The sequence below is a fragment of the Mesoplodon densirostris genome, chromosome 10, assembly GCF_025265405.1.
Source record: "Mesoplodon densirostris isolate mMesDen1 chromosome 10, mMesDen1 primary haplotype, whole genome shotgun sequence".
Lineage (NCBI taxonomy): Eukaryota > Metazoa > Chordata > Mammalia > Artiodactyla > Ziphiidae > Mesoplodon > Mesoplodon densirostris.
The window spans coordinates 104,156,683-104,184,431 of NC_082670.1; the positions used below are offsets into that span (position 1 = coordinate 104,156,683).

A 27,749-nucleotide genomic window follows, 5' to 3' on the forward strand; every position below is an offset into this window, starting at 1 on the left:
CTAGCATTGTGCTGGCCTTTTAATAAGACAACGCATGCAATCCCCTAGCACCATGCCTGGCCCAGAGTAAGTGCTGTGAATGTGAGTTGTTGTGCTCCTGGAAATAAGCAGCCCCAAATGCCATTCTCATCTCCACTCCGACCTGCTGCGTCATCCTGGTAAAGTTGCTTCTCTGTGGTTGGATGCCTCCTTTCCCTGATAATCCCCGTCACGTGTAAGATTGCTAACCGAGGTTGTAGGTTGCTTGCTGGGACCTGTGGAGCTCAAGGCTGAGCCTGCCCAAGCTTGCGTTTCCTCCAACAAAGCCTCCGTCATCCCAGGAAGCAGCAGGCGAGGAGAGGTGTGGAATTGTCAACGCTTCCCATGTCACCAGCAGGTGAAAATGCACCCCCAGACACAGGACCGAGACAGTAAATTGCTTTCTGTCATTTTCTGCAGGGAGAATCGTGCTCTTTTTACCCTAGTAAGCTTGGGCTGTCTCCCATAAGCATCGGTTGCCCTCTACTGCCTTTATCAGGCTGGGTGAACATGGAGAACAGCCGAGTGGACGGCAGTGACAACAACCTCGGTGGAGGGTTACCTGCCCATTGGAGCCGCTTTGGACAGAATCCTGCTTCCCCGGTAGCGTGAAAGGGACAGCCAGTCCTTGATTGCTTAACTGAGCTAATGGGGGAAATCAAGTCACACGGAGAGCCTGGAGTCGCCGCTCCCTGAAGTATCTGGACAAAGGAATTGTTTGCAAGAAAATTTAATTTTACGTCCAACAGTCCAGTCCATGTACTGGTAGCTACTAGACACCTCCACTCACCCTACCTTGGATTCCCAGGAAGATTCCCTCTAAAGATCCCTTTCAACTGGCAAATCCTTTCATGTTAGGAAACCCCTCCCACCTCCACTCCATCTCGAATGCTGTAAGGAGCTGCCTGGTTTCTTATTTATTTATTTACTTATTTCTTAATTATTGTGGTAAAATACACATAGCATAAAATTTACTATTTTCACCATTTTTAAAGTGTCCAGTTCAGTGGCATTAGGTACATTCACATTGCTGTACAGCTGTCACCACCATTCATCTCTAGAAGTTTTTTCATCTTGCGCAACTGAAACTCTGTACCCATTAAACATTGACTCCCCACTCCCCCACCTTCAGCCCCTGGCAACCACCATTCTACTTTCTGTCTGTATGAATTTGACTCTTCTAGGTATGAATAGAATCATAGTGTTTGTCTTTTTGTAACTGGCTATGTCACTTAGCATAATGTCCTCAAAGTTCATCCATGTCATAGCAGGTGTCAGAATTCCATTCCTTTTTCAGGCTGAATAATATTCCATTGTATGGATACCCACGTTTTATTTATCCATTTATCCATTGATGGATACTTGCATCAGTTCCACCCTTTGGCTATTGTGAATGATGCTGCTATGAACATGGGTATATAAGTTTTTCCTTAAAATTGTTCATCAATCCTTTATACCAGTTATTGGGTAGTTGTTGTGATTCTATGGGGTACGAATAGGTACTCATAGTTTGCTAACATGTCTCTTTAACACTTACCCCCTGGGCTTAGGAACTGGAGAAAGAGCAGAGTAGCAGGAGGCAGGGGCCAGGTCGGGGTGAGGGACAAAGCAACCAGAGCATGGGGTACATTCCCATCTGGAACTTCTCTGGATTGGGAAGTTTCTCTTGACAGCCATTTAAGAAAACTGTGATGATTTTCCATTTCATGGTGTGCGTGATTGTTTTCATAAGAAGCTAAGTGGTTTACGTGTGGTTACAAATCCCAGGTGTTGTGTGGAATTTTAACTAAAATACCAAAATCTAAGGCTCTTTGCCTGTCCCTTATCCCTTTGTTCAACTTCCTCCGAGTTCACGGCACTATTTAAATTGCTTATAACCTGTGGAGGTTTTAGTGAGTTCTAGAAAACAAGGAGAGGGGAAAATTGGTGGAGAAGAGCAGGATTGAAGCAGATGCACATTTAGGAAAAAGACAGCAGACTGACAGAAAGCAACGGTGGTCCCAGTTGCCGACTGCCCAAGTGCTGTGTGGCAGGCCGACTTACATGCGTGTCAAGGCTGAGCAAGTGGTCCCCTATATCCAGGGTGGTTTCAAGGCACTGGGAAGCATCCACCCTCCACCCTGAGACAACCCTCTCTCCTTCTCCCAGTCAAGGTGCCTCGCCTTCCACCCTTCGAGCAGTAATAGTTGTTTAAATGTGTCAGAAAGAATTTTCCCTTTTCGGAGCTACTCTCTTAAAATGCAGATGCTCCATAAAGAACAAACTGAATTTTCAAGCAGTAAGGACTTTCTGGGTTCACCTAGCTTGGTGGTTATCAAACTGTGCTCTGAGGGCTTCTGGGGAGTTCGGGGCAAAGAGAAAGGGAGAGCCTTTCTGTGGCAGATGGGGCTGCGGGTCCACTGCTTCTTCACTCCAACCAGAGCGGTCTGCTTTTATCTGACAGAAACTTTTACGAGAACCAGTAGTTGCACTCCCAAGGAAGCGGGTGGGGAGGGAGTTTGGCAGCCTCTGATCTAGCGCAAACCCCTTGTTTGACAGAGGAGATGCAGAGAAGTTGAGAGAAGGGTTCAAAGTCTCACAGCAAATTCATTCAACAGATACTCACCGAGCACCTGCTATGGGCCAAATACATAGTAGACAAAGATGTGCGCACACATCCCGTGCCATGAAGAGCGGGCCCTTCTGTGCAGGGTGACTCCGCAGCAGCCTTCCCCACCCACGGCATGCGACCCTCACGCCCCACAGCAGTGACACCGTCTCTCCTGGACACGCCAGAGGGAACAGACGTGCCTTCTCTTTAGTGTGTTGTCATTCCCCTACCCCCGTACTGTTTCATGTGCTATGTGTACCTACTGTGTGCCAAGCTGTGCCAGCATGGGAAGCTCCAGGCTGATCCAGACATGGCTCTGCTTCCGAGTAACTTCCCGCTTAAAGAGAGAAAAGCTCTACTTAAATGACCACATTACAGAGTCAGCACTAAACGTCCTAAGGAGGCACTGATACCTTTGCAGCCTTGGTGTTTGGCTGGGGGAGAGAAGAGACCTATGTAGCCAGGGGAGGTGGCACTGGAGCTGGGCCTGTCTTATCTTCCCAACTTTTAGGTTCGGAATTGGGATGTCAGAGTCAGGCAGCCCAGCAGGGCCATATAATAGTGTGGGCTTGGGCAAGGGATGGGGACAGAGTCTCAGTTGAAAAATGTGGGTGATAATAATAGTTCCTACCTCAGCGGGATGCTGTGAGGATTAAATGAGATGATGCATGTCCAACTCAGCCTCAATAAACGTGGTTCTTATTTCTACGCTTTAGAGATAAGGTGGTGGTGGGAGAGAAGCACTGCAGACAAAGGCACCACCCAGCCACAGAGCTGAGAGGGGAGAGGGAGCAGTGTGGAACAGGATGCTCCATCCACTTGTGCTGAGAGCAAAGGAAAGGAAATGCGTGGGAAATGGCTGGGAAACGTGGATCCAGGCAACAGAGGGGCCCCTCTGATCCCAAACTGAGGACCTGCACCCCCTGAAGTCATTTATTAGCTCTAATAGTTGTCTTGGAGATTCCTTAGGATTTTCTATGTGCAAGATTGTGTTATCTGCAAATAGAGACAGTTTTACATCTTCCTTCAAGTTTAAATGCCTTTATTTTGTCTCCATGCCTTGTTTCTGCATTGCTTTTAACTCCTTTTGTTTTTGACTAGGTGAGAACCAGGTGTGGCTGTAGAGTCAGGCATCCCTAGCAGGAAGAACAGCATTTGCAAAGGTATAGGGGATGAAAGAGCCAGGCCCATTCAGGGAAAGTGGAGTGTCAAAAGATGAGGCTACCCAGTAAGTTGGGTCCAGATGAAAGAGGTTCTTGTATGATAGGGTCAAAGGTTTTAACATATGACCAGTCCCTGCCTGGCCCTCTGCCTCAGTTTCCTGAGTAGGATCTGTTTCCGAATGTTTGTCTCTTGGGCATTTGTTGTGCTTATTGCAGGCATGAATAAAGAAGAGAAGGCACTGGGACAGCTGGTGCCCTTCAACAGGTCAGAGAGATTGGAGAGTGGGCAAGAATAGAACAGAGCCAATGCAAGCTCAAGTTTTTTGCTGGGGGGAAGGGAGATTTGAGGGCAAGCAGCTGACACAGGAAGTGGCACTATGGCATGACAGATGGGAGAAGAGTTTCTTTAGAATTTTTTTTTTTTTGCCTCTTTGAGAGTCTTCAGTAAAGGTTTAAGTTATTTTCCATCTTTCTTTTTTTTTTTTTTTCCCCTGGATGTTGGGCTTGAGTTTCTTCTGAATGTAATACCATGGTTGGACTGGACGCAAGGCAGCCCAGTTTTATTTGGGTTACACTTGAATCATACCTCCGGGGCTTACCCTATGTATCCTGTTACATCCTGACAGCAGCGGCAAGTCACTAAAAGAGTTTCAAATAGGAGGAAGAAGTGGTTGAACTAGTGGTTTTAGAAAGATTATCTGGCTTTTGTGTGTAGGATGGGCTGAAGGGGCCAAGACCAGGATCGGGATGGCCAGTTGGGAAGCTGTTAGGACGGTCGAGAGGAGGAGATACGTGTTATCAAAGTCTGCACCACAGAAGGTAGCACTAATGGTCATTACCTCCACCCTTCAGTAATCTGTGGTGCAAAATCTTAAAGCAGTGATGGGGCAGCAGCTGGGTAGGAAAGTGCCTTTACCTTGGGGTAATTAAAGTCTTAATCATATCCTAAGGCCCTGGGTTGTCTTTGTGTAAATACACACCCAGAAAGAAATTTGTTTGAGCAGCACAGGACTTTGGTCTTCCCCTTGAGACTTGCCTTTGTCTTCTTCAGGGTTTGGAGAAGTCTAGAGAGAAACACTTTTTTTTTTTTGGTCTCTTGACTCACACACACCCTCCACGAACTCTCCCTCTGTGAGTGAATGGAGTCTGTGCTTACATTTGCCGAAGGAAACAGCCCGAAGTAAGGTTTGCTGTCAGTCACTAGGGAGGTGATGGCTGTGGACTGGCCAGTTAATCAGGAAGACAAAGTTCTTGGATGGACTAGCACCCAGCCTCAGCATTCCCTAAAGCACTTTGGAACGAGGGGGAGAAGTGGGCGTCTCAGTCATGTTTGCATCTCCAGCAGCTTGGCCTTGCGTAACACCTGGTACCGTGTTATTGCTTAATTAATAGTTCCTGAATATATTAATGAATTAGCATCACATGAAACCCTGAAAACGGTCGTGTTGAGTCAGGACTCTTATGTGCTAAAGGCAGGGTTCCTCCATTTACTCATTCATCATTTACTGAGCTCCTCCTACCACTGTGCTTCAGGTTAGGACAATGGTTCGAAATCTTGGCTGCACTTGGAGAGTTTTTGAAAATCCTAAGACTCAGACCACACTCCAGACCAGTTAAATCAGAATCGTGTCCAAGGGTGGGACCTAGGCATTAGTATTTTTTTAAAGCTCCCCGTGTGATTCCAATATGTAGCCAAGGTTGAAAACCACTGGGCTAAGTGCTGAATTATAAGTGAATATCATATTGCCTCTGCCCTTGTAAGGATCAGTCTAATGAAGGAGACCTGATTTCATTCATTCATTCAGTAGAAGAGAGAGATTTAAATGTCTTGATAGAGATAAGGAAACAATACTGTGGAATCCCAGAGGAAGGAATGCTTAGAGGTGGCTAAATGATCAGGGAAAGCTTCAAAGAGGAAGGAACTTGTAAGATGGGTTTTGTACAATAAATAGAAGTTCATCAATAACTCCTTTCCTCCCTCTCTGTGTCCCTCCCTCCCTCCATCCTTCCCTCCCTTTGTTCCCACCTTCCTCCCTTCTTTTCTCTTTTCTTCCCATCTTCTTTATTAACCTTTCCACAACCCCGCCCCCACCTTTTCATCCTTCTCACCTACTTTGTTCCAGGCAGGCTCTGAAGTAGGCCCAGAAGGAGACAATAGTAAACAAAGATGTGGTCCCAACTCTCAAGGCACATTCTCTTCCAGGAGGAGGGAGTCACATGTACAGAGCCCAAAGGCTGAAAGAACCTGAGTGTTTGGGGATAGTGAACTCATTTTTACTGGAGTTGAGTGGGTCAGACACAAAGGAAATGTCATGCCAGCAGCCTGAAGAGTTTGCACTTTTCCTTAGAGGCATTTAGGAGCAAAGCAGTTGTATGATGAGATTTAAAACAGTATTTACTGCATTTTAGGTGGTACTTTATGACTCTAAATGGTACTCAGATGTGGCATTAATGAACACTGACTCTCACGGGCTTGCAGTCCTTCTGATCACATCCAGGAGAGGCTCCATTTGGTGCTGCTAGGTCTTTAACACCTGTCTTACACCTGCTCATCTTTTTTTTTTTTTTTAACAAAGCAGCGCCTTCCTCGAAATGTCTGGCTAGAATTCAGTCACACTGTTTTTTGCCACTCTATTTATTCTTTTTTTTTTTTTTTTTTTTTTTTTTTTTTTTTTTGCGGTACGCGGGCCTCTCACTGCTGTGGCCTCTCCCGTTGCGGAGCACAGGCTCCAGACGCGCAGGCTCAGCGGCCATGGCTCACGGGCCCAGCCGCTCCACGGCATGTAGGATCTTCCCGGACTGGGGCACGAACCCGTGTCCCCTGTATCGGCAGGCAGACTCTCAACCACTGCGCCACCCGGGAAGCCCCACTCTATTTATTCTTATGGAAAGTTTCTATAGATGACAAAAAACAGATGACTAGTTTTTCATATATAGTAAAATGAAAGTAAGCTAAAAAAAAGGTGGATCCATTAGAGAATATACAAAGGAAATGATGGTATAAGAGACACATAGATCCAGTGAAGATTATGATGGGGGTAGGTAAATAACTGAAGGAGAGAGCAGATTTATCAGTTTTTCTTTTTATGGTTCATGCTTTTGGTGTCAGATCTAAGAACTCTTTGCCTTGGCCTGGACCATGAAGATTTTCTCTAATGTGTTTTTCTAAAAGTTTTATTATGGTTTTATGTTTTACCTTTATGTCTGTGAACCATTTTGAGTGCATTTTTTTTAATGAAGTATGAGATTTCAGTTTCTTCCTGTGGATGTCCAATTGCTCCAGCACCATTTGTTGAAAATACCCTTTCCTCAGTTAAATTGATTTTGCATCTTTGTCAAAAATCTCTTGGGCATATTTGTGTGAGTCTGTTTCTTGGTTCTCTATTCTGTTCCATTATTCTCCACTGATACCACAGTCTTGATTACTGTAGCTATATAATAAGTCTTGAAATCACACAGACTGATTTCTTCCATTTTATTTTTCTTGTTTAAGATTATTTTAGCTATTTCTAGTTCCTTTGCCTTTCCATATAGATTTTAGAATAGTCTTGTCCTTCTCTGTAAGACATCTTGCTGAGATCTGGATAGAAATTGCATTAAATCTGTACATCAATTTGAGGAGAACTGACTTATTTACTATGCTTACTTATTTACTATGAATCTTCTAAGCTGTGGACATGTGTATCTCTCCATTTATTTAGATCTTTTATTTCTTTCATTAGCGTTTTGTAGTTTTCAGCATAAAAGTCCTGTACAGGTTCTTCATATGAGAATGTATTGACTTTCCTTTATTCCTTAAGGATATTTTCATTGAGTGTAAGATTCTGGGTTGACAGTTCTTTTCTTTCAGCATCTGAGAAGCATTGTGTCACTTCCTGCCTATCTCCATATTTTCTGAGGAGAAATCTGCTGTCATTCTTATTATGGTAAGATGTTTTTTCACTGGCAGCTTTCAAGATTTCTTTCTTTGTCTTTAATTTTCAGAAGTTTAATTATTATGTGTTTTGGTGTGGGTTTTTTTTTGGGGGAGGAGGTTATCCTGTTTGAGGTTCATTTACCTTCTTGATTCTGTAGGTTTATGTCTCTTGTCAAATTTAGGAAGTTTTCAGCCATTATATCTTCAAGTATCTTTTCATCCCCACCCTCTTTTTCATCGACTTCCAAGACTATGATTACAGGAATGTTAGCTCTTTTGTTACTGTCCCATAAGTCCCTGGGACTATGGGTTTTTTGTTTTGTTTTTGTTTTTTTTCAGTCTCTTTTTCTTCTGATGTTCAGATTGGGTAATTTTTATTGTTCTGTCTTCTAGTTCATTGATTCTTTCCTCAGCTTCCTCCATCCTGATGTTGAACCCTTCCATTGAAGGTTTGTTTTTTTTCAGTTATTAGATTTTTCAGTTCGAAAATTTCCATGTGGTTCTTCTTTTATCTTCTGTTTCTTTGCTGGGACTTGTTACTTTTTCATTTGTTTCAAACATGTTCCCATTTGGACATTGAGTATTTTTATGTTGATTACTTTAAAATATTTGTCAGATAATCCAAACATCTCTGTCATCACTGGCTCATTACTTCCAGGTGGGACTAGAAGTCCAGGTTCCCCACTTGGCTTCTGTGACAGTTGAAGGGGGAGGGTGTCTTCATTACTGATAAGTGAGGTGGGTGGGGAGGAGTTCTGGCTCCCCACCAGGCCCCCAGGGATAACTCCCTGGCTGGGAGGGGTTGATGTGCCTCCACTTGCACTGTGGAGGTGGATGCAGGGCTTGTCTTCACCTGATGGGGATGAAAGTCCCTACTAGGGATTGTAGAGACACCACCCCAGTGGTGGTGGGGTCACCTTGTCATAGCCTGACAAGGGTAGAAATTTTGGCTCCCCACTCAGCCTTTGCTGGCGAGGATGGGAGCAGGGCTCCAGTGTTTTCTGTGGTGTTTGGCTGCAGTAGAGCAGTTATTGTCTAGAAGTTTTCTGTTTTCCTGGCCTGCACCTTTCTTGTGTTTTTGTCTAGACACAGCAGGCTTTTATTGTGGCTTTTTTTTTTTTTTGGTTTGTGCCCTTTGGTGTTTTGAGTTGCCAACTTCTTTAGCTCAAAGTCTCAGATATATTTGGCCGAATGAAAACCCAGGGGACTCATTGCTGTGTCATTCTTTGGGTCCTGGATTCCAAAGAAGTCCAAAGAATAACTAGTGTGCCTTTGCCTCTCCATTTTTTAGAGTCATCGTATGTTTATTTTAAATATGATGTCCAGGTTTTTCTAATTGTACTTAGCAGAAGAATAGGGGAAAGTACCTGTACCCCATCTTCCTTGAAGCAGATGTCTTAGTATGTTTTAAAAGCTTCCCAGGATCTTGGTATGTTTTAAAAGCTCTCCAGGCCAAGGTTGAGAACCACTGGTATAGGCTGTAAGCTCCACGAGGACAGGGATTGTGTTTATCCTTCACCTATCATAACATTTGTACCTGATCCCTTGATACGTAAAGACTTTTTGGTTAGATGGATGGATGGAAGGAAGGGAGAATGGGTGGGTAGATAGATGGATGGATGGATGAGTGAATGAATGAATGGCAGAGTGGAACCAGCAGCCAGACTGTTTCACACACACACCTGTGCCCCTGTACATACCTGTCACTGACAAGTCTGGCCCTCGAACCAGTGGGAGGGCTTGACCAGCTGGTGGCGCCGAAGAGCCCTGGTGTGGGGTTGGGGTGGCCCCTGCACAGCCAGGCACCCGGTCACCTGATTGAAGGAGGAAGAGACATTAAAGAAAGTCCTGATCACCTGGGAGCTCTCGCTTGTAAACACTGCATCTGCCTCTCCTTTCTCTTCTGCTGGATCTTTTATTTACTTCAGTATCGTAAATTTTTTTCTTAAGAAGAGGACAGTCTGGATTACTTTGGTCTTTGAAAAGCCTTTCTCGCAGCTTAATCTCCAGGGATTTGGAACAGAAAGAAAACATTTTTCATGTCCTGAAATGATACGTGTGCATGTGCTGGGCCTGGTACCATGTTTTCTGTGTCCTTGACTGATGTCAGCACGGATGTTCATATTTCCAGTTCCATGAAATCATTATTTAAAGCATTTATTCACTTTCCTCTCTTTCTCACTGTAGTGAAAAGGAGGGTTAGCGAGGGTGGGGAGGGGGGTGTCTGCAGCTCATTCAAATGTCTTAGCATGTGGGTATCACTTGGGCCTTTAAATGAAACTTGCTCTTCAGTCACCCTTGGAGCTTAGTGCAGGGCAGCCAATAAACTGCAGAAGTCTCTGTTTGCACATCTCTAAAATGGGGGCAAGAATGATTCCTTTCTTACGAGGTTACCAGCACTGTGCGGATTAAATGAGTAAGACCTCCCAGCCCAGTACAGGGATGTAGGAAGTCTTTGAAGTGTTACTTTTCTGTTTCTCCATTGATTTTCTAGGCCAGAGGATAAGAGAGAATGGAGCTGGACTTTTCATACTTCTTTTCTTGGCCATTTAGTGATGATTAACCTTCAGCTTCCCTTTCCTGTACCTAATTAAAAAAATCCCAGCCTGTCACACCAGGGGTGGGGGATGGAAGGGGCAGACAAACAATCAAGTCCAACCTTCCAAAACTCTTCAACCAAATTATACAAGGAGAGAAAACCATGGAGGTACACGAAGAAAGGGGTGATGTAGCTAAAGCATTTCCCTGTTGCCACTTCTGATGATTAGCTAAGAAGTTATGTGTAGCATTTCACTCTGCTTCCTTTATAAGAAACCATGAGATACATTTTGTCTAAAACTTAGTACCAGCTAAAGTTGTCCTTCTGCTAAGCAACTAGTTTGCTTTCATTTAAATGACACTAGAATCTTGTAATTGGTCCCATTTTCCTCTTTGCTCTGGCAGCTGGGAAACTCAGAGTCAAAACTGGCGCAACTATAGTGGTTCTTTAGGACCCACCGTTAGTTTCATCCTTCTTTGTCTAAGAAGTCTTTATTTCCTTAAAAAAAAAAAAAATCCTGTGGTAGGTATTTTGGGGTGTAACACTAGTGCACCAAAATAGATTTTTAAAACAGATCTGGAAACCCAGGCAGCTTCTTTCCTGGACCACTGAATTTCTTTTTAGACAACTTTATTGAGGTATAATTTACATGCCATGAAGTTCACCCATTCTAAGTGAATTGTACAATTCAATTATTTTCAGCAAATGTACAGAGTTATACAGTCATCATCGGAATCCAATTTTAGGATGTTGTCAACACTTCCAAAGAATCCTTCCGTTCCCATCCCCAGTCAACCACTAATAATAAACCCTAGGCAACCACTAATCTACTTTTTATCTCTATGGGTTTGCTATTCTGGACATTTCATATAAATGGAATCCTACCATATGTGACCTTTTGTGTCTGGATTCTTTCATAGCATGATGTTTTTGCAGTTCATCTGTATTATAGCATGGATTAGTACTTTGTTCCTTTTATTGACAAATAATATATGGATATATCATATTTTGATTATCCACTCACCAGTTGATAGACATTTGGGTTGTTTTCACTTTTTGGATGTTATGAATAGAGCTAGAAATAGTCACACACAAATACATGGACATATATCTTCAGTTCTCTTGGGCATATGTCTAGATATGGAATCGCAGAACCATCTGGTAACCGTGTTTAACTGTTCAGGAACTGGCAGACTTTCCACAGCAGCTGTTCCGTTTTACATTCCCAGCAATAGTACGTGAGGCTTCTAACCCCTCTACACCCCCATCCGTATTTATTACTGTCTGTTGTCTTTTAAACTTACAGTCATCCTGGTGCGTGTGCACTGGTGTCTCCTCGTGGTTTCGATTTGCATTTCCCTAACGACTCACGACGCTGAACATCTTTTCACGGGCTTGTGAGCCATTCCTATATCTTCTTTGGTGAAATATCTATTCAAATCCTTTTCCCATTTTTACATTGGGTTATTTGTCTTCTTCTTATTGAGTTATAAGAGTTCTTTATATACTCGGGATGCGTCAGATATATGATCTATCAAATATATGATATACAAACATTTTCTCCCATTCTGTAGCTTTGCAGTTTCTTAGGGAGTTTTTTAGTTGTGATGAAGTCCAATTGAGCAATTTTTTTCCTTTCTTGGTTGTGCCTTTGGTGTTGTGTCTAAGAAATCTTTGGCTAACTCAAGGTCATAAAGATTTTCTTTTCTTTCTTCTAAAATTTTTAAGAGGTTTGGCTCTTACATTTAGGACTTTCGTCTGTATTGGGTTAATCTTTGTGTGTGGTGTGATGGAAAGGTCTAAGTTCATCTCTGTGCACGGAGATATCAGCTATTCCAGCACGTGCATTATTGCATTTGTTTGCTGCCTTCCGTCACCTCCTCTCCTTCTGCCTGGAGGTGAGCAACACTGCCCCCCAGCGGCAGCCTCAGCCCTCGCTTCCCTGTCACTTCGGTTCACGAGACCAACAGACTATCTTGACTGCACAACTCGGATTCCAGTTTTCTGGAGGAAGAATTGGACTGATTCGCCCATTTGGGATCAGAAGACAACCTTTGGTCCAGTCACGTGTGCCTAGGTGTCGAGTTTACATGATGTGACTTTGGCTGCCAGGGCCCATCCCTAGGTGGGTGGTGGTTCTCAGAGAGGAGGCTTGGTGTGAGCTGGGCAAATACCCCAAAGGTGTCTCTGCAGGGTCATTATCTCATATTCAGCACCCTGGATCCCCTGTGAACTAGATTCACACTTCGAGTTCAGGGCTCACAGGTCAGATCCCCCAAATGTGTTTTTGCTTGACCTGTGTTTAAGTGTCCAAGAAAACAAATGAAACAACGGACTAATTGACAACATTTAAAAACTAAAAGATTTCATGCAAAAATCCCGTTTTTAAGCGTCATTTTAAAATTAGGCAGATCTGGGCCTGCTGCAGTTGGTGGCATCTGAGTGGCAGCTGTCCTCTTTAGACAAAGGATATCCTCTCCTGGTTGCCCCAGTCCCCATCACTCTGTCATGCTCCACACACAGTCCCCTGTTCTTACTAACTTTTCCTGCCTGACTCTGTAGACATTTGAATATGTACCTCCACCCACCCCTGAAAAATCTTCAGGGCCACTGCCTGCCCACAGGTCATCTGCCTCTTGTGTCTTACGCAGAAGCAAACTGTGGGCCCAGCATTGCCCTAGATTCCGAGTCAGCCACATTCCCGCAGCACTGGGCTCCTAACGGAATTTTGCTATTTGCATTCAGCTCTCTGCACCACTACCAGTGGCATTGATAAACCTGGATGTTTTATGGAAATGACGTCCGGGACAGACTCGATGAGAATATGCAGTCCTTGGGGCCCCCTCGTGCATGGCATCTCTTTCTTAGAATTAGAGCAAAGAATTTAATGTTCTGGCTTAGTTGACCACAAAAACCGTCCACTGCAAGTGGGGCAGAGGGCAGAGCAGTTGGGATGGGGAGTGATGGGTGAGGCAGTTTAGAATGTATCAGGAAAGGAATCCCAAACTCTCACTTTTTACTAAACAAAATAAAAGATGTTCTAAGGATGTGGAAGACATTACAAAAAAATTTTTCCAGTGGAATAAATCTATTTTATTTTGTTTTCTAAAAGGAGTGCAGTTAGTTCTTATTCTCCCTATTATAAAACTAAGATGTCTTTGTTGTTGAAATCTTGGAAAATACCAAAGATGATAAACATCATTTACTACCCTGAGGAAACCACTGTTAACATAACATAGCAGAGACTCACACTCTCTCTAAGTCTGTTAATAGAGTTGACATCATCCTGTACAAACAATGTCTGTTGTAAATTTAATTTCATCATAAGCATTTTCCCATATCATTACTGGTGCCCCATAAATGTGATTATCGATGACTGTAGCTATCCCATAATATGTGTAGTTCCCAAATGTTAGATTATTTCCTTTTATTTCCTACCACGAATAATGTTGCAGTAAGCATTTTTGTGCATAGATATTTATTCATGTTTTGGGTTAACATGAAAGAAATTTCCAGAGGTTTCCAAGAAAACGTAGGAAAGTCTGCTGGAAGGTATTAATACTCATCAGTAGGACAAATCTTATCTCAAATTTTTGTTGGTTTAAAGATCCCTGTGAAAAATATGCCCACACCTTCTGCATTTAGGTCCTACTTCCTGTGTCTTCTGCTGTGCTTTATCCATGTGTGTCTTTTTTTCAGAGCTCATCCAGTAAACTTCTTTTGAGTATCTATCGTGTGCCAGCACAGGAGAATGGCAGCGAGGAAAAGGTGTGGCCCCTACCTTCAAGGAGGGCATGTCCCCTTTATGGCCCTGGGTGTTGACCTTCAGAAACAGTGGGCCCACTTCATGTCCTAGAGGTACTCCCTTGTAGTTGGGGAGAACCAAGTAAAGAAAGAATGGTAAGATAGCTGATGTAAAGGGGAGTGTTAGAACTGTTGTGGAACACAGAAAGAGGAGCAGCTAAGAGCTTCAAGGCAAGAGGGTGCTCCAGGCAGGGGAAACAGCACAGGCAAAGGCATAGAGGGTAAAAGTGAATCCTTATACCTAGGCCCCAACCTGCGTCTCCAGACTCCTCATTCTGTGCTCCAGTCACTTCCAGCAATTCCCTCCCAGTTCCTCAAACTCAGCTCTGTACATTTATTCTTTCTTTTACTCATCTTTAAATTCCTCTTTCTTCCTCCCTGCAAACTTCTACTCATCCTTCAAAGCCCAGTCACACATCACCCAGTCTGTGATGTCCTTCTTGACATTCCCACTGTACCTTGGGAGAGGCTGTTCCTCCCTCCCCTGTCCTGCCACCTGCTTTGATCTTACCTCAGTTATCACACTTGTCCCAGTTGCATTGTAGAATTTTTAATTTAATTTTTCTGATGCTGTTTGTTTATCTTTTGCCTTTATTCTCATCCTAATTGACAAATTCCTTGAAGTCAGGGGCAGTGTATCAGTTAGGATTCGGTTTGGGTGTGCATGATAGAAAAGCCAAGCTAGTCCAGATGTGGTTCTGGCTGGTATGGCAGCTCCATGATCATCAGGGACCTCAACTCCTTCCAAATTACTGCTTCACCTTCCTCATTTTGAGCCTCTTCCTCATGGTCCCAAGATGGCTGCTTAAGCTCTATTCATCCTGTCAACATTCCAGCCAGCTGGAAGAATGAAGAGCCAAAGAAAAGAACACATCCTCCCTTTAGGGTTGCTTTCTGGAAGTTGCAAACTACGTTTCCATTTCCATTTCATTGGAACTTAGTCACATGGTCATACCCAGCCACAAAGGAGCCTGGAAAATGTAGTCTCTATTCCAGGCAGCCATGTTTTCAGTTAAATAACAGAAGTCTATTTCTAAATAGAAGAGAACTGATATTGGGAAACTGTTAGCAGTTTCTGCCACAGTGAAAAACAGGGAGAGGTCAAGGATGATTCTTCTGAGCTCAGCGGGGCTGGCTGTGGGGTCGGTGTGTCACTCACCAAGAAATGGAAAACACAGCAGCCGCTTTTAAATGAGCACTTATATGTCAGGCTCTGTACTAGGTGTTTATCCCCATTTTAGAGGTGAGGAGTACTGAAGTTTCTTGAAGTAAAATATGTTGCCTAGCTAATAAGGGCAGAAGCAGGATGAGAGCAGAGGTTTGCTGATGTACAAAGCCTGGCTTCTTAACTGCTGCACTATTCTACTCACCCAAATGAGCTCCAAGCCTTCTGTGGACCAGCATTGCTGAAATGAGAAGGAAAGTGGAGAGGGTGAGGGCACCGGGAGCCTCGTTTCCTGGTAGTATCTCTCCAAATCCTCCAGTTCCTCTTGCCTCCCCTTCCTGGCTGTCAACAGAAATTCCTGCCCGTCGACCCTTTTTTTTTTTTTTTTTTTTTTTTTGCAGTACGCGGGCCTCTCTCACTGCTGTGGCCTCTCCCGTTGCAGAGCACAAACTCTGGACGCGCAGGCTCAGCGGCCATGGCTCACGGGCCCAGCCGCTCCACGGCATGTGGGATCCTCCCGGATCGGGGCACGAACCCGCGTCCCCTGCATCGGCAGGCGGACTCCCAGCCACTGTGCCACCAGGGAAGCCCCCGTCGACCCCTTTTATCTAAAACCAACAATTGCCACTGAGAAAGCAGAGGAGTGTTTGTAATTTGGAGCCGGAGCCACCTCTTCTTGGATACCTCCCGTGATGGGGCGCTTAGTATCTCTCAAGGCAATTCATTGCACTGTTAGATAACATCTATTTTTAGAAACTCCTTCCTTACTTTGAGCTGAAAGCTGTTTTCTTTGGCATATTCCTCAGTTAGATCAGTGATTCTCAACTACGGATCATTTTGCTTCCCAGTGGATACCTGGAAATGTCTAGAGATATTTTTGGTCGTCATGTCTGGGAATCGGGGGAGGGTGCTACTGGCAGCTATTGAGTAGAAGCCAGGGATGTTGCTAAACGTCCAACCATGCACAGGACACCCCTTCACAACAAAGAACTATCCAGCTCAAAATGTCAGTAGAGCGAAGGTTGAAAAATTCTGAGTTAGACCTAGTTTTGAATCTTGGCTTCACCAACCACTTCTAGCTGTGTGACCTTGAGTAAGTTGCTTCACCCCTCTGAGCCTGAGCTCACCGTTTCCTCCTCTGTACCTTGGAATCATCAGAAGGCCTCCGTACGGGCTTGTGGTGGGCACTTGATCACCGATATCTGAAAAGCCCAGGGCTTGACTTACCATCTTAGCTGCCACAGGCGTCGCTCCCAGGCTGTGGATGGACTGTTGGCTGCGTTTGTTTATTTGCTGGCACATGGACCTGATTGGATTAGACTTGTAATCACTCTAGTAAAAATTCCACTGTAGCTAATTTTTTCTTTTTTTTTTTTGAATAAGCATGGTCTTTTTTTTTTTGGCTACACCAGGTCTTAGTTGCGGCACGCAGGATCTTCATTGCAGCATGTGGGATCTTTAGTTGCGGTGTGCAGTCTCTTAGTTGCGGCATGCAGGATCTAGTTCCCTGACCAGGGCTCGAACCCGGGCCACCTGTATTGGGAGCTCAGAGTCTTAATCACTGGACCACCGGGGAAATCCCCTGGTTTTGGAATGGAGCCACTGCCTTAACTCAAAAATGATGGCTTGCTTGTGTACGTGAGCCTCTTAGAGAGAAAGGATCCATTTCTGCTTGTCACCAAGTTGTCATCACAGGGGGTTAGCAGAGCTCTCCCACCCCATTGTCTCAACTGAGGCTCCCGACAGCCCCAGGAGGGAGGTGATACAATTTTCCCTACTTTACAGGTGAGGAAATTGGAGATCTGGCTGTTTTCCCAGGCTCCACACAACCCATCGAGTGGCAGAGCCGGCTGAGAACTCTCTCTTCCAGGGCCCGCTCCTTGAGGGACATGGTACTAGAAAGAAAGACCCCTTGGTGCCCTGGTTCTTTCTTCTCAAAATGCCCTGTCCCAAGTACCTCCTTAGGTTCAGTCCTCTCTCCCCAGGGCACATCCTCTTTGTAGGCTCGACCTTGACCCCAGAGAGGACACCTCAGAGCCCGATGGGCTCTGGGCAGCCCAAGGGGAGTGTGGCATCCTGTGCAGCATGGGGTGAAATGAGAATCTGTGTCCTCAGATACCTTCCACCCTCTGCTGGAGTGCCTGGCATCCCTCTGGCATTTAGAGAGGGAAAACTGTTCACGGATCGTGCCAAGGAACGCAGATCCCCAAGGGAGAGGAAAGCGCCTTACATTAGCTATGTCACTGAGTGGAGCCTTTCCAGTGTCTGGGTGAGAGAAGAGAGACCAGAATGGCAGTCACACGGGTCCTGCGCTCAGGAGGGCCCTGAGCTCGGTTCAACGTTCTGCTGCCTCCGTCCTGAATGATTCATAATTGTTTAGTTTGTCATTTTGCACTGGGCCCCGCAAATTATGCAGCGGGCCCTGAGTGGGACATGCAGGAGATGCAGATGTGGCCACCCCTGCTGCCCTCTTGGCCTCCCTCCCAGTGGGACCCGCCAGGCCCCCAGCAGCATTTCCACATGCTGCTCTAGCAATGTGGGTGCTGCACTTGCCTTTCTAGGAATCTTTCTTCTGAATTGCGTGGTTTCAGAGAACAAAAGTGGGTTTTCTTGCTCCTAAAACAGATCACTGAGCTGAAAAGGAATCTTTCACCAGTAAATACCTGTTGAATGAATAAGTTCTGAGCTGAGATATTTCAGAGCACTCTGCCTCTCGCTCACTTATTTATTCACTTAACAAATATTTCTTGATCGTTTTCCTGCTTTTAGCTTTATGCAAAATAACATGCTGAAGCTATGAAGGAGAAAATGTGATCAGGAATGGGAGCTTATAGTGATAGTTAAGTGAGGAAGATAAACTTATGCTGTATTAATTTTCTCCAACATTTTACCTTTTTTTTTTTTTTTTTTTTTGCGGTACGCGGGCCTCTCACTGTTGTGGCCTCTCCAGTTGCGGAGCACAGGCTCCGGACGCGCAGACTCAGCGGCCATGGCTCACGGCCCAGCCGCTCCACGGCATGTGGGATCCTCCTGGACTGGGGCACGAACCCATGTCGCCTGCATCGGCAGGCGGACTCTCAACCACTGCGCCATCAGGGAAGCCCCATTTTACCTTTTTTTAAATTGAAGTATAGTTGATGTATAATGTTTTGTTAGTTTCTAGTGTATGGCAAAGTGATCCAGTTATACATATAAATGCATAATCTTTTTCATATTCTTTTCCATTATCGTTTATTATAGGATAGTGAATATCATTCCCTGTGCTATACAGTAGGACCTTGTTGTTTATCTATTATATATTCTCCCACATTTTATTATGAAAAGTATCAATTAAATAGTAAAGTTAGAAGCATTGTATAGTGAACACGCATATATCTACCACCCAGGTCATAAATTAACATTTTGCTCTTTTTGCTTTATCATATATCTATTCATTTATCCATTCTTCTAACCAATCATCCATCCAACTTACTTTTTGATTAATTTCAAGTAAGTTGCAGACAGCAGTAGACTTCACCCCTAAACAATTAATTTCACACTAATTTTCAGTGATCTCAGTTCAATCAAGAAAACTTTTGTTTTTAATCAAAAAGGAAAAAAATACATAGATTTTTATATAAAAACAAATCATTTTCTGTCAAATAGAATTGTGGAATGATAAATAGTATATATGCACAATGAAAAAAATTGTTTGTTTTCCTCTGTGTGTATGAGGCAAAGAGAAAAAAGAGAAATAAGAAAAGAGAGAGGGGCTTCCCTGGTGGCGCAGTGGTTGAGAGTCCGCCTGCCGATGCAGGGGACATGGGTTCGTGCTCTGGTCCAGGAAGATCCCACATGCCACGGAGTGACTAGGCCTGTGAGCCACGGCTGCTGAGCCTGCGTGTCTGGAGCCTGTGCTCCGCAACGGGAGAGGCCACAACAGTGAGAGGCCCATGTACCGAAAAAAAAAAAAAGAAAAGAGAGAAATTTCCTCAAGGTGATGAGGAAAGAGAGAAATGAGACACTCCTGTGGAAGTGGGAGGTGAGAGCTACCTGGGGAATGCTGAGCTGGGAGCATTTTAGGGAAGTGCTTTCTGCTTCCTCCCAACCAAAATAAAAAATAAAAATTCCTGAGACCATACGGCCCTAGCCTTCTTTCCTCCTTCCCGAGGTGACTGTGGACAGTTCCAAGCAATTGGACTTGGGCAGGGCTGAAGGGGAAGCTGTGAGGTATTGGGTGTTGGCTTTAGGAGTGGAGACAGGTACAGGCTGAAGCTACAGATTCAGGGGTTGTCCTGACAGAGGTAATGGCTGGAGTGGAGTCGGCTGAGTGGGTGAGACCCCTGAGGCTGACAGCAGGAAGTGATGGGAGCAGAGGGCAGGACCGTGTCACAGGAAGAGAAGGGGATGCTGCTGAAGCAGTCAGAGGAGGCACACTAGGAGGAGTCAGACGGCTACCCTGGCTGTGGCGGCGCAGAGCTGGTGGAGAACTTGGAAAAACACCTAACGCTAGCCTCTAAAACGGAGACCTGGAAGTCTTAGCGATCACCTCCTCACCTCTCACATAGGCCACGGGAGAAGATGCAGGCTGAGAGATCACTCAGAAAATTAGTGATGGAGCTGGAGCAAAATCCGTGCTATCCAAGTGGTGCTTTTCCAACAAAGTAACTCAAAGGGTTCCTTCCACAAGGATCAAATGCCTTGGGGTCTTGCTTTTTTTCTTTTTTAGTTGAAGTATATTATATTTGTTATGGGTAAAAGTCACAGGCATACAACGTAGTGATTCAATATTTTTATAGGTTATTTATAGTTACTATAAAATATTGGCTATATTTCCTGTGTTGTACAATATATCCTTTTAGCTTATTTATTTTATACACAGTAGTTTGTACCTCTTAATCCCCTACCCCTATTTTGTCTCTTCCCCCTTCCCTCTCCTCACTGGTAACCACTAGTTCTCTCTGTGTGTGAATCTGCTTTTTTTTTTTTTTTTTTCGGTATGCGGGCCTCTCACTGTTGTGGCCTCTCCCATTGTGGAGCACAGGCTCCGGACGCGCAGGCTCAGCGGCCATGGCCCACGGGCCCAGCCACTCCGCAGCATGCGGGATCCTCCCAGACCAGGGCACGAACCTGTCTCCCCTGCATCGGCAGGCGGACGCCCAACCACCGCGCCACCAGGGAAGCCCGTGAATCTGCATTTTTAAAATTATATTCACTAGTTTGATTTGTTTTCTAGATTCCACATATAAGTGATATCATACAGTATTTGTCTTTCTCTGTCTGACTTACTTCACTAAGCGTAATGCCCTCTAAGTCCATCCATGTTGTTGCAAATGGCAAAATTTCATTCCTTAATATGGCTGAGTAATATTCCATTTTATATATATATATACACACATGCCACAGTCTTCTTTATCCATTCATCTGTTGATGGACACTTAGGTTGCTTCCATATCTTGGCAATTGTAAATAATGCTGCTATGAACATTGGGGGGGTACATTTATCTTTTTGAGTCAGTGTTTTTGTTTTTTTTCAGATACATACCCAGGTGTGGAATTGCTGGGTCATATGGTAGTTCTATTTTTAGTTTTTTAAGGAACCTCCATACTGTTCTCCGTAATGGTTGCTCCAATTTACATTCCCACCAACAGCGTAGAAGGGTTCCCGTTTCTCCACATCCTCACCAACTTTGTTATTTGTGGGTATTTTTTTTTTTTGATGGTAACCATTTTGATAGGTGTGAGGTGATATCTCATTGTGGTTTTGACTTGCATTTCCCTGATGATTAGTGATGTTGAGCATCTTTTCATGTGCTTGTTGGCCAGCTGCATGTCCTCTTTGGAAAAATGTCTATTCAGGTCTTCTACCCATTTTTAAATCAGATTCTTTGTTTTTGTTTTTTGTTTTTCAAATTTTATTTATTTATTTATTTTTGACGGCCTTGGGTCTTCGTTGCTGCACACGGGCTTTCTCTAGCTGTGGCGAGTGGGGGCTACTCTTCGGTGTGGTGCGCAGGCTTCTCAGTGCGGTGGCTTCTCTTGTTGCGGAGCACGGGCTCTAGGCACGCGGGCTCAGTAGTTGTGCCGCACGGGCTCAGTAGTTGTGCCGCATGGGCTCAGTAGTTGTGGGTCATGGGCTCTAGAGCGCAGGCTCAGTAGTTGGGGCACACAGGCTTAGTTGCTCCATGGCATGTGGGATATTCCTGGACCTGGGCTCAAACCCGTGTCCCCTGCATTGGCAGGTGGATTCTTAACCGCTGAGCCACCAGGGAAGCTCTCTTTGTTTTCTTGATGTTGAGTTGTATGAGCTAATTATATATATTGGATATTAACCCCTTATCAGTCATATCACTTGCAAATATTTTCTCCCATTCAATAGGTCGTCTTTTCATTTTGTTGATGGTTCCCTTTACTGTGCAAAAGCTTTTAATTTTAATTAGGTCCATTTGCTTATTTGGGGTCTTGCTTTTTTTTTTTTTTTTTTTTTTTTGCGGTACATGGGCCTCTCACTGTTGTGGCCTCTCCCGTTGCGGAGCACAGGCTCCGGACGCTCAGGCTCAGCGGCCATGGCTCACGGGCCTAGCTGCTCTGCGGCATGTGGGATCTTCCCGGACCAGGGCACGAAGCCGTGTCCCCTGCATCGGCAGACGGACTCTCAACCACTGCGCCACCAGGGAAGCCCTGGGGTCTTGCTTTTTATCTTTAAAAAAATCATAAGAATTTGGCCTTCTACTCAAGAATTTATCTGGCTTTGTCTTAGTGTAAAAATAATGTTTTTGCTAAAGAGACATTTACACTCTGTTAGTATTTCTCAATTTTCTTTAAACTCATACCACTTTTTTTTTTTTTTTTCTTTTTGCGGTATGTGGGCCTCTCACTGTTGTGGCCTCTCCCGTTGCGGAGCACAGGCTCCGGATGCGCAGGCCCAGCGGCCATGGCTCACGGGCCCAGCCGCTCCGCGGCATATGGGATCCTCCCAGACCGGGGCACGAACCCGTATCCCCTGCATCGGCAGGCGGACTCTTAACCACTGCGCCACCAGGGAGGCCCCATACCACTTTTTGATTAATATAAAAATCTAACAGTACCTTCTGGAAGTTTTAATACCTACTTTGACCTCCCTCCCCAACTGAGAATCACCTATAGCAGGATCCAATCTGTTTTCAGTATAGTCCTACTAGCAAAGGTTTTGTTACATATGACTTTGCATATTTTATGTAATGAAAAAAGATTTCAAATATAAAAGTGAAATAATGAATATGCTTTCTCAAATAACATAACCCTCTTCCCATTTGAGAACCATTCATCTAAGGAGATTTTCTAGATTTATTTCATGCTTTGTGTGTCCTGGTAACCTCTTCTGTATTGGTTAGGAGTGCTTTTAGATGCAAGTAAAAACTCCCACAACAGTGACTTAAGCAAAAAAGATATTTAATTATTTCCCATAATAACCAACCTTGAGGAAGATGATTCCAGGGTCAGTCCAGCAGCTCAGTAATAACAGGTCTCTGGGCTGGCGTCTCAGTGGTGCTTCCCTGATGGTCCCAAGATGACTGCCAGAGCCCCGTGCATCACTTCCTGTCACAAAGCAGAGGGCAAGTGGGAAACACCCTTTTACTTGTTTTGCTCATTTGTCAGAGAGGAAGAACTTCCCAGAACCACATCTCTGCCATGAGACTTCCCCATCTACTTCCTTGGCCTCTAGGAGTTGTGTTTCAAACCCACTCCTAGACCAGCCACTGGCAAAGAGGAACGAGGGGGCATATGCAGCTGAGACCAGTCATGATGCAGTCCATCTCCCAGGACATGTGCAACATGGGACTCGTACAAACCTCCCCTTGTTTTTCCTCACGCCTCCCCTCACTAGAATGTGAGCTCCTTGAGGACAGAGGTTTTTGTTTTGTTCACTGCTCTATTCCCAATACCTAGAACAATGCCCAGGAATGCAGGAAATAGCCATCAAGTGAAGGAAGGGAGGAAGGAATGGCTAAAGAAGCAGGGGATATAGGCTGTAGGTAACCAGCAGTGTCTCTCAGCCCCGACAGTATACAACCCTAGCTTGATCACTGTGATAGCACTGAGTGACTCTACTGATCACCGGGGCTCTGACCTGAATCCTTGTGTCTTTCCTCCCAGGGAGTGAGCCATAGCTGGAGGCTACTCTTGTGCCAATGACCCTTCCCAATTCCTCCAGCGTCTTGGAAGACAAGATGTGTGAGGGGAACAAGACCACCACGACCAACCCCCAAATGATGCCCCTGGTGGTGGTCCTGAGCGCCATCTCCTTGGTCACAGTGGGACTCAACCTGCTGGTCCTGTATGCTGTGCACAGCGAGCGGAAGCTACACACGGTGGGGAACCTGTACATTGTCAGCCTCTCGGTGGCCGATCTGATCGTGGGGGCCGTCGTCATGCCCATGAACATCCTCTACCTCCTCATGTCCAGGTGGTCCCTGGGACGCCCTCTCTGCCTCTTTTGGCTTTCCATGGACTATGTGGCCAGCACAGCGTCCATTTTCAGCATCTTCATCTTGTGCATCGATCGCTACCGCTCTGTGCAGCAGCCCCTCAGATACCTGAGGTATCGTACCAAGACCCGAGCGTCGGCCACCATCTTGGCAGCCTGGTTTCTCTCCTTCCTGTGGGTTATTCCCATTCTGGGCTGGCATCGCTTCATGCCGAAGACCTCAGGGCACCGGGAGGACAAGTGCGAGACGGACTTCTACGATGTCACCTGGTTCAAGGTCATGACTGCCATCATCAACTTCTACTTGCCCACCTTGCTCATGCTGTGGTTCTACGCTAAGATCTACAAGGCTGTACAGCAGCACTGTCAGCAGCGAGAGCTCATCAGTGGATCCCTCCCATCCTTCTCTGAAGATAAGCTGAAGCCAGAGGACCTCAAGGTGGGCACTAAGAAACCAGGGAAGGAGTCTCCCTGGGAAGTTCTGAAAAGGAAGCCGAAAGGTGCTGGTGGTGGACCTGTCTTGAAGCCAGCATCCCAAGACCCAAAGGAGATAAAGTCTCCAGGTGTCTTCAGCCAAGAGAAGGATGGAGAACTGGACAAGTTCCATTGCTCCCCACTTAACATTGTGCAGACGCAGATGGAGGCAGACGGGAGTGGCCGGGAATACGTAGCCGTCAGCCAGAGCCAGAGCCAGCTCGAGATGGGTGAGCAGGGCCTGAACATGCATGGGGCCAAGGGGCTACTAGAGGATCAGATCCTAGGTGACAGCCAGTCCTTCTCCCGGACGGACTCAGACACCCCCCCAGAGTTGGCACCAGGGAAAGCCCAATCGAAAAGTAAGTCTAGCAGAGGCCTGGATTATATCAAGTTCACCTGGAAGAGGCTTTGCTCACATTCAAGACAGTATGTGTCTGTGTTGCACGTGAACCGAGAACGGAAGGCCGCCAAACAATTGGGTTTTATCATGGTGGCCTTCATTGTTTGCTGGATCCCTTACTTCATCTTCTTCATGGTCATTGCCTTCTGCGAGAGCTGCTGTAACCAACACGTGCACATGTTCACCATCTGGCTGGGCTACCTCAACTCCACGCTGAACCCCCTCATCTACCCCTTGTGCAACGAGAACTTCAAGAAGACGTTCAAGAAAATTCTGCACATTCGCTCCTAAGGGAGACTACAAGGGCATGCAACTAAGTGATGCTTATGATGTCCCTGAAGGAAATAGAGGAGGAAGCCTGTGCATTGCCAGACACCTGGGCTTTCTGGAGCCAAAAGAATAGCCTTAGGGGCTGGGTAGTTTGGAAAGTTCATAGGCACCACTGGAAGAGCAGCAGATGGCGGTGGTCAGCAGAGAGAGTGTACCCTGGGAGCAGAATACTTCCAAGAGAATCCCATCTGGTTGAGCTCTCCTGCTCCTCAGGAAATGTGGGCGCCTCAGACTCACACTGTAATTCAAGCTTTCAGACTGGAATTAATGGGCAACTGAAGGGACACGTGGGTAGAGTTCCAGTAGAGAAGTAGACAGAACTCTAGAGCCTTCCTGGAATGGAGCTATATGACTGTGCAGAGACCTTATACTGATACACACAGACAGATGCTGTCCCCTGCCAGGGGTCACCTTGAGAGGCAGGACAGCTGTTCCCCTGTGACTGCTACTTCTCAGAACACCTTTCCTCTGAGCCTCTTTTACAGCTTTCTCCAGACCCAGTGTTTGAACTACCTTGGAAATTCTGCCTTATTATTTCTCACTCACGCACATCTTAGAGTTGATAGGAAATTATGCAGTCTGCACATCGATCATTTTCAAACCCAGATTCCTTTTTTGCTATAAAAAAAAGGCTAAATGCTACCCTCAAAGAGAAAAGAATATTTTTTAAATGGTTGTTCATTAAAAACCAAAAAGGGGAGTGGGGAGAAGAAAGCCATATTTCTTGAGGGCTGTGCCAGGTTGATGTCATTTAAGCCCCATGACACCGCACAACAGGAGGGTGGTATTACTAGAGAAGCAAATTGAAGTGCAGCAAGGTGAAATAAGGTGCCTGAGATCACACAGCTAGTTATAGGGGAGCTAGAGTGAACATCCTGTGGTTTCAGCTCATCGTAACACATTTTCTCCTAAAGGCAAAAATTTGTTCTATTCAGCACACACACACACAAGCAATTCCTGAGAGTGGTGGCAATTCTCAAGAGTATATTGAGGGCTTCCCTGGTGGCGCAGTGGTTAAGAATCCGCCTGCCAACACAGGGGACATGGGTTCAAGCCCTGGTCAGGGAAGATCCCACATGCTGCGGAGCAACTAAGCCCATGCGCCACAACTACTGAAGCCCGCACGCCTAGAGCCTGTGCTCTGCAACGAGAGAAGCCACCATAATGAGAAGTCCGCGCACCGCAACGAAGAGTAGGCCCCGCTCACTGCAACTAGAGAAAGCCTGTGCGCAGCAATGAGGACCCAGCACAGCCAAAAATAAATAAATAAGTAAATTTATATTTTTTAATAAAAGGGGGCTTCCCTGGTGGCGCAGTGGTTGAGAGTCCACCTGCAGATGCAGGGGACACGGGTTCATGCCCTGGTCCGGGAAGATTCCACATGCCGCGGAGCGGCTGGATCCGTGAGCCATGGCCACTGAGCCTGCGCGTCCAGAGCCTGTGCTCCGCAGCGGGAGAGGCCACAACAGTGAGAGGCCCGCGTACCGCCAAAGAAAAAAAGGTTATATTGAGAGCAGGAAGAGCTGACATAGAAGATGTTTGTGGCCACAGAGGAGATACTTTTGAAGGGACAGTGCATTTTCATCTGTGAGTTTTGCTGTTTATCCAAGAAGAGTCATCATGTTCTTTTATAGGCACACCTCTTAAGTCAAAACTAGCAAAGGCCTGGGAACATGCAGTTTTACTTGGTGTTTATGTTGCAGTCTGGTTGTGATTTATATTTTAAAACTCGATGCTAAACTGTAATATATGTAGCTAGTGGGAGTGCCTGTACAACCTGGTATTTTATGTCTTATGTTCCTGTTTGCATGATCTGTTAAAGTGAGAGATTTTTTACCTACCTAAAATATGATCTTTGAAACTATACTGTTACAAATTTGATTGATTTAATACTACCTTTCTGAGTCTCTTGGACTGAGAAGATGTATTGAAATGTAATGTCAAATGTTAACAAGACCGGATACAAGGTTTCTCTTTGGTTTTGTAAGGACATGTACATTCACATTTGTAAACATCTTTAGAAAAGGACTTACTTTTTATAACAAGCTTCACTCTCTACTTTGCATCTCCCAAAGCTCTTCTCCCTCAAAACTGGGGGAGTTAAGGAGACTTTTATCCTGGTTTAGGTTTTCCTGCAGCTGGTCTGTTTCCAGGTCAGAAACCGGGAAGAGTTGCTTCCCAGGACCCCTCAGGACCAAGGAGCACTTCTAAGTCTTTTTAAGGACTACCCCATGCAGACAAATGGCTAAGTGCCTGTTATTGATGTTGATGAACAGTTGAGGCAACTAGTGAAGAGGAGTGGTTACGAGCCCTGACTTTGGGTCAAGGAGACTTGGATTTGAATCCGACAAGAACAAAAAATGGTCAATATAAATTGCCAGAGCAAAATAAACAAGGTCCATGGATTATTGTGTACAGTGTTTATGGTGCTTGCAGAGTGAATGGTACCCAGTGGGGACTCAAGTAGTTTTAAAATATACTGAGCGTATACTTTTGTGCTTTACCACTGTTTTCTAATCTCTATAACACCTCGTGAGGCAGATTTCTGTGTTTTTACAAATAGGCAAACCGAAGCACAGAGGGATTAATAAGGACCAGGTCCAAGATCTGATTGTGGAATGGGCTTCCTTTCCACGGTATCAGCCTGCTCTTCCTACGCCTGTCTGTATGCTTGAATTAATTCTTAAATTCATGAAAGGCAAGGGACTATGGTGCAGACATAACTCAGCCCCAGCCCACTCAGGAAAGAATCAGTGGCTGATGGCTTACACAAAATCCAGTTGAAACCAGGCTCTCTGCCCAAAATATGAAAATAAATACCTTCTTGGAAAAGGCTGTCAGAGACCTTGACCTTAGATTAAAACTTGCAGACTCAGAAGCCCCTTTGGGTTTCTTTTTATG

General features: G+C 45.2%; 1 protein-coding gene across 1 annotated transcript in view; it reads left to right on the forward strand.

The window, feature by feature from the left end:
- HRH1 (histamine receptor H1) overlaps positions 1 to 24,809 on the forward strand; it is an 80,754-nt gene extending 55,945 nt beyond the window's left edge. Inside the window, exon 2 of the mRNA XM_060110919.1 lies at positions 23,311 to 24,809. Coding sequence (XP_059966902.1) covers positions 23,346 to 24,809 — 1,464 coding nt within the window. The 5' untranslated portion in view covers positions 23,311 to 23,345. The remainder of the gene's footprint in view (positions 1 to 23,310) is intronic.
- Positions 24,810 to 27,749: the final 2,940 nt, after the last annotated feature.